Below are 7415 nucleotides of genomic sequence, written 5' to 3' on the forward strand. Positions count from 1 at the left end.
GGATCATTATCATCCTTGCCTGCAAACCAAAGATTATGCGGGTTCTCTTATGTGGTTTACCGTTATTTTGTTGTTTGGTGGATCAGAATCATCAAAAGTATGAGTCACGACACTTGACTATCAAGCTGAATATTCAACTATTTTGGCCGGGCGCCGCCTACTATTTATCTTGTACTATTTGGGGTTCTTAGGACTCTTCCCTCATCTCTCTATCTCCTTGAGACACACCCACTAATGAAGTTATATCTCCTTTGTCAATAAAAGAAAATTATATTGTAATGAATTGAAAAATGGTCTATCTGATTAGGGTTACATTATCTTTACTTCACATATATTGCCTCTCCAACAATGTCAAAGTAACAATTTCTCTCTCTTTATCTTCTTACATAGTTTTTTTTTTTTCTCTGCCATTCTTTCTCTGATTACAATGACACTTACAGTGCTTTAAACTTTTAGGCTATTGATCAAGTAAAATAACTTCGAATACAAACATTTGTAGTAAAACATATACAATATCAAACTATGACATGAGAGTAAGCTTCACAGCCGACATGCGAGATTCGTAAGAAGATAGCGAAGAATCATTTGCCTGGTTACAGTCATGATTCTATAGAGACAGCTTTTGATGCATCTAGATGATTGAATCGACACGTTCCTAGAAGAACTTCCGGTAGCTCTTCTTGTGTATTAGCCTGAGTTAGATACATTGTGGGTCATAAAGATAAAACCATTTAGAAAACATGAAAGTATAATTGGTTCCTAAATGGTGTTAGTTTTTTCTTTGAGTCAGAGCTTATATCTGACTCGATATCTGAATTTACTCAAGTCAGATTACAGCTTGTTTGTTTTTTGTCCGAACACGTATGGATGGCTGATGGTTTATTTTGGGTCCATTTTAGTTTCATAAGATTAACATTCAGACGAGTCAGATCAGACAACGAGAAAAAAAACAAACACCACCATAGTGTTGAAATATAATTGAGGATACCTGGATCAAAAATGCCATTTCTATAACCAAATTGTTCAAGTAGCCAAGAACAAGACTGACTACACCTCGTGCAACAGTTGACGATCCAATATCAATCCCAAGCTGAATTTTTCAGAGCATTAAGTTAGCAAGTAAGAATATAAGAGTTCTTCTTTCGAGTTTAGAGTTTAGAGTAACAATTACCTCTAAGTAGTTGTTTCCACGAAAATAATTGATTTCAAGTGCTTGACCGATGAGACATGCTTTCTTTCCAACACTTTGCTTTACTATCCATGACCCCTAAGACAAATCAGCAAGTTAAGCCCTAGGTTTTATACCGTTTCTTCGTTGTACAGAGGCAGATCAAGAAGTCAGCAGGACCAGGAATTTCAACTGGCTGGTTATAACAGAATACTGTAATGGATAGATAAGCCCGAACTAAGTAGAATAATACCCGGGACACTGTACTATTAGCCCAACTAGAGGTTACCATTAGTAGACTAACCGGGCTAGCCTACTAGTGCTTCGGCGGATGTTCGTAGATTTACATATTATGTTGGTTATTCGATATTATCAAGTATTCAGTTTCTATATATACTAACCTTTGAAATATATGGTATGAGCTTAAACCTTGAATTCCTATAAGAATCATCTCCATTAATAAAGCTCTCCAACAATGGATTTTCTTCGACCGGAGTACTCATCATGTAATACTGAACAAGATTGTATGCAGTTGAACCAGGAACCTGATCCATGATTAGGTTAAAGGGTAAGAATATTGCTAGTCATTGTCCTATTAGAGAATGAAAAATAACATAAACATATCTTACCTGAATGTTTACGACAAAGAAAAATTCAGGACGACCTTCTGCGGCATATTTCTGCATGATTCAAATATTCTATTATGAGAAGAAACTATGTGGGGGCACCCGTGAACATGATTTAGTGACCGTCAATATATTTTTTTCATTAACACTATTTTCGGAACGAGTAGATGTTAGAGAACTCTTAATCACATGAAAATTTGGGCAAAGCTTTAACGGTAAAATTTTGACCAGAGTTTACAAAGATGAAAAAAATTGTGACAAAATAACTTTATGGTGTATAAAATTGATAGCTGAACTCTGTGGGCAGGATATAAAAGTGGTAAAACCTGAACAATGCTCCCAGGACGTCCCCCAAGATCATCTTCTCGTTTGTCAGATCTTAGCCAGTCGGCACCAACCATTTGCATCAAGGTACCTTTTGCCTTAACCTGGGTAACAAGAAGCATAAGCCCAAACAATGAGAAAGGAACTAAACTAAACAGAACCCGGTGCCGTTCTATTAGTTTAGATATATCAAATAAGATCGACCCAAAAAAGTGAATGTGTACACACACGCATGCAATACCCTAGTTTTAGTACCTTCCGCTGGTCGTTTAGATAATGATTGCCACGGATAAGATATGTCGAAGGATCTGATGTGGTCCAACTGCAAGGCAAATTACAATTGGCGTCTTTTGGAAGTGTAGTGCCATAGCAACACGAGAGAGTGTCTTCCATTGCTAAGTCTTGTAAATCTATATAACCTTTCTTCTGAACTGCACAATGAACATGTCTAATTCACTTAAAAGAAAACAAATTCTAAGAGGAAATGGAAAAACTTTGAACCTGACAATGTTCTTCCTCGATAATAACTAAAATTCAGTAAAACAGGAATTACCTGCTAGATCATGCAACCTCTTCACAAAACTGGCTGCTGATGAAAGCTTCGGGCGTATATCCTGTCATTCAAAGGCAAAATGTCGAGCAAACATGAAGAAAAGAAGGATCTAACATTTTTCTGACCGCAAGTCTTTAGGTTTTTGAAGCCCAAAACAATGGTAATGGCACTATGACAAACTTAAAATTAAGCGCTTTTATGTGACTTGTGTCTGATTCGTCTGAATGGCTGACTTGGGATGATTTTTGTTACATTTTAGCTGGGCATACAATGAATTTAAGTTAAGAACCCATTGGTTAAAAATAACCTGAAATGCCTATTGTGTCCCTGACCAAATCAAGTCAGATCAGACAACTCTGATTCAAAAAAATCAGATAAGTCTAATTCAGACAAGCCAGACTCATGCGAGTCGAATTTGGATAACAAAAGAACACCACCTAGTAAGTACCTGTGATTGCGCATCTGCACTTGTATCTGAAGTCCACCCGTATTCAGAATGCAACTCTGATGGTTCAGGAACATCAAAGAACTCATCCGCAACATCGTTAAGTCCCCCAAGGCTAGCAGAAACAGAAGACCGTTTCACCTCTTCTTCTAATTTCTGGATTTGAACCTCAACTTTAATGTCTTCTTTTTCGCTATGAGACAATGAAATATCTTTGGTCAAGAGTCCTGAAGATAAATCAGAATCGGGGTACTTTCCGCTTGTGGCTCTAAACAACTCTCTCAATGCTGTAAAGAAAAAAATCACGGTTAGTGAACTCAGAATGTGATCCAAACATCAACAAGGAGAAGAAGTATATGTGCTCTTAATCATTGTAAAGTACCTGCAACTCTTCCAAGCATCCGAATTGTTATAGATTTTGCTGATGATGATCTTAGATACGATTTCCAGAATTTCCAATCAATAGCAAGCATGTGTTTCACAACTGATTGTTTCCCTTGGTTTACAGGAGATATAACATATCCTCCGCCTTCAAGAATATTAAAACAACACATTTAGTAAATTTTAACGTATAAATGAACACAAAGAAACAAAGAATCGAGTTGTATATTGGTAACAAGGAATTAATCAAAAGCCCCGGAGACGAACAACAGCAACATTATAAATCCCAAATCTAAGGCATACATTACTTTTAAGGCAAGCACGAACATAGCCATGTTGGGGTCGACATTTCTGGTGAAAGACCGAGTGATAAAGAATTACTGCAAAAGAAAACTCAAAGTGAGCTAGTTTCTAACAACGATAAACCAAATTGTAGAGAATAAAATGTCATTTAAATAGAAGCTACCATATGTTCCATCGTCTTCCCTTCTCCAATAACGTCGTAATAGTAAATCTCTTCGTTTCATCCCCCTAAAAGATTACCCACAATATATATTTATAAGCAATATTCTACAAGAAGCTCTCTTTTTAAGAACCATATTAACATCTAACTACAAATATTAGAAAAGTTCCAAATCAGACCACGGTAACCAATCGCTGCTAAGTTGCTGGTGAACAATATCAGTATGACCGTCAAGGTGCTCAACAACACTACCTCGTGCAAGACAGAAGTCCCATCTGCAAACATATCTTATGAGACACTTTATCTAAGATGTAATCCATTACTATATGATAAATGAATACCGTCAAATGGACTTTAAGTTTTCAAAAGATTAAAGCTTAAAAGTAAGAAAACAACTAAACAGGTCAATAATTCGAGTTGCTTCAGCAATCTTACTCTGATCTTGATGGACCAAGAGACATAAGTGTCCGGAATATGGCCTCTGAAGTTCCATCAACTACACCAACTGCCATTATCGCTGGGTGGTCATCCCACTGCTGAGAATAGGGACATATGTCATCAAGAAGTTCATAGTTTTAGCAGTATATAATACGATTCATGCATCAAATTTGACAAGTACCTTCCTCCCATAGAAATCACCATCTTTCGCCTCTTTAAATAGTCGTAATCCTGTTTTAAAATTTTAGAAAGTAAGCATGTGGGCTCATATATTCCTGGAAGAAAATAAGAACTTTAACTAGTACCATTTTGACAGCCAAAAATTGTCCAAGGAGAAGGAGCAATAACATCAGAAGTCACTAAATCCTGGTTTGTAGATGGACAAAGAGTCCAATCTATAGAACTTGTATGGCATCTTGTCTTCGACCGACTTAACCTGAAACAACAAAATGGTAATCGGTTGGCAGACAAATCTACACATGTTTGTAGGACAAGTTTATGCCATCCACACTCGGTCTAGACTCTCTTATAAGTTTATGCCATACACCTTCTCCGATTTCTATTCCTCGGGAATTGGTCAATTTGCTACATCTAATTTTACCTAAAGGATTGCCAGTTTCTCTTGGAACAAGCCAATATATTCTCTCTCAAGGTGACTGAACATTCCTGCAAATATACAAAAAAGAAAAAAAAATTAGTTTTTCGTGACGAAAACAAGTAGTCTCAAGTCGGACCAAGTTGACGTCAGCGGTTCAAAACCTTCATTGCAGCTTCTTGGAAAGAACGAATCCAACTCGCTGCTTCTTCTGGACTACTAGCTCCCAACTGTAAATAAGCCACAACTTAGAATCCAACAAAGAAACAAAAGAACAAGTAGCTTTTCTATCACAAATTTACCCCACCTTAAGATGATCATTGTCATTCGATGTATTATAAAGAGTAAAAATGAAAACCACCTATAAAATTTCAAAAGCAAATGTCATATTCTAATCCGAACCACAACAAAAGTAAGAAAATATTGATAGTACAATGGAAACATGGCCTCGAAGTACATACTTTCCTATGAATGCTCTCTCTCCCATTATCCATAACCCGAATGGAGGAATCTATGGCTGCACTTCTCACTGGATCCTGGAAATTTTAGTAATCAGCATTGTTAATACAACAGTACGAGAATTTCGAACAATAATTATCTCGTAATCTATACACACCAATGGCTTAAAAAGGTTGAAGCAACATGAAGAAAAGATAACACAACAAAAAGTAAATCGAAGAAACTGGTCCTTACTGGAGTGTGTCAAATAACCAAACTTTAAATATGTAATGAGATAATCTAGAATAATTGTATGATCCATTTATTCTTTATTGTTGTATGGCAAGTGAAAGAGTATGGAGAAAAATCTAAAAAACCTCAATTACCCAAAACTCAAAACAAGATAAACAAAGAGAATTTAGAGATACTACAAAATTTTTGGTCAAAGCTAATTTAAAAAAAAACATATATTTATTTCTTATTAACAAGGGAAGAAAATGGAGAAACCCCAAAAAAAGATCTCAACAAATATTGGTCACCAATGACCCTATATCAAATTGACAAATCCTGTATGTAACAAATAGTCCCACATGGGACTACAGGAGAAGGCGATCCAGTAACCAATAATATAATGTACAGGTTCTCTCCCCAAATTGTCAATTGGTTTTGAGTTGGATGACCATAAACTTAATACGATAATTTGATCTTTTATTCTTGGAAGAAAAAGAGATTCCAAATGAAGTAAAAGAAAATCTCAACAAATAATGGCTTAATTGTTACAGTTTCAACATGGATTTCATGTATCAACAACATGGGAATAGAAGATACCTCATTTCTACAACATGGGGTTCTTTCATTTTCATTGAAATTGAAATCAAGAACCACTAAATTGATTGGTTTTATTATCACTAAGCATGCAAACTAGAAATAAAAATCATATATATACCTCTTTGTCTGAAAGTGGTATTGATTTGAATCTCTTAAGGTAATGATCTTCAAGGATAAAATAGCGTTTCTTAGAATACTGTAATCCAATTCTATTAGAACGAATTAGATATAACCATCCTTCCATTCTTCCATCCATTTGTGACACCTCCATTTTAGACAATCACACAACCCTTTTTCCCCCCCTCCCTGTTTCTTTTGTATTATTAGCTTCTGATTTCAGAAGCTAAAAATACTTGGAACCTTTAAAATTTCTGCTAAAAATCATAATCACAATGAATAAATCAGAAGCTAATAATACTTGGAACCTTTAAAATTTCTGCTAAAAATCATAATCACAATGAAATTGGAGATATGAACACAACAACATAAGAACGGAAATCAATGGGTTAAATGATCCTCTGATCCCTTGAACGGGAATCAGAGAATCGTTTTTCTGTATATCTTCTCTCTCTCTCTCTATCTATAATCTATATATCTCTCTCTCTTTCTCTTCTTTCTCTCTCTTACTTGTCTTTCTCTCTTCCTCTCTGTTTTCTTCGCCCTCTGTTAAAAGTAACTGAATTAGCGCATATGATTAAATCAGATTGGGAAATTTTATAAGGCCTCCCCAATTTTGTTAAAAGGCCTCCCCATGAACCATTTTACTTGCTAAATTATCACTGAGGGGAGGCCTTTTAACAAAAATGAGGGGGCCCTATAAAATCTCCCAATCAGATATTGGCAGGAGAAAATAGAACTTGAATGACGAAAATACCCTCCCTTTTGTATTTTATAATTTTCTAAAAACGAGAAATTTTGTCAAAACTTCCTAAAATGTTTTTGTTTCGTTAAAAAGCTTACTCAATTTTTATAGTCTCACTTCCATATGTATTCTCATAATTTGCAACAGCTTGCAAAAGGAATGAAACGACTTGCGAGAGAGTTACAACAACGATTGTAAAGAATATTAGGTTTTTAATTAAATAAATATAAATTTTTGGAGTTTTAACAAAATACAAATTCTCAGTTTTTAACCACACAAAATATAACTTGTCTT

At 35.4% G+C, this 7415-nt stretch overlaps 1 protein-coding gene across 15 annotated transcripts; it reads right to left on the minus strand.

The window, feature by feature from the left end:
- Positions 1 to 250: 250 nt before the first annotated feature.
- On the minus strand, positions 251 to 6964 carry LOC147550151 (protein ENHANCED DISEASE RESISTANCE 2-like). 15 transcript variants are annotated; one of them, XM_086667149.1, is made up of 22 exons: positions 6678 to 6964; positions 6378 to 6619; positions 5455 to 5529; positions 5301 to 5354; positions 5158 to 5223; positions 5000 to 5064; positions 4704 to 4834; positions 4580 to 4629; positions 4396 to 4496; positions 4143 to 4235; positions 3964 to 4028; positions 3806 to 3877; positions 3499 to 3645; positions 3120 to 3403; positions 2672 to 2732; positions 2374 to 2549; positions 2121 to 2222; positions 1798 to 1848; positions 1570 to 1713; positions 1172 to 1267; positions 989 to 1090; positions 251 to 692 (listed from the first exon to the last, which is right to left on the minus strand). In XM_086667149.1, the coding sequence occupies exons 2-22, from the start codon at positions 6528 to 6530 to the stop codon at positions 600 to 602; spliced, it is 2181 nt and encodes a 726-aa protein (XP_086523275.1). In that variant the 5' UTR covers positions 6531 to 6619; positions 6678 to 6964; the 3' UTR covers positions 251 to 599. The 15 variants fall into 15 exon arrangements, with proteins under 15 accessions (XP_086523275.1, XP_086523273.1, XP_086523277.1 ...); XM_086667147.1 differs by having other exon boundaries at positions 4140 to 4235; XM_086667151.1 differs by having other exon boundaries at positions 4140 to 4235; positions 4396 to 4493; positions 6378 to 6602; positions 6669 to 6960.
- Positions 6965 to 7415: the final 451 nt, after the last annotated feature.

The sequence above is a fragment of the Eschscholzia californica genome, unplaced genomic scaffold (genome assembly GCF_041429995.1).
Source record: "Eschscholzia californica isolate CP2 unplaced genomic scaffold, dmEscCali1.0.p SCAF_3, whole genome shotgun sequence".
Taxonomy (NCBI): Eukaryota; Viridiplantae; Streptophyta; class Magnoliopsida; order Ranunculales; family Papaveraceae; genus Eschscholzia; species Eschscholzia californica.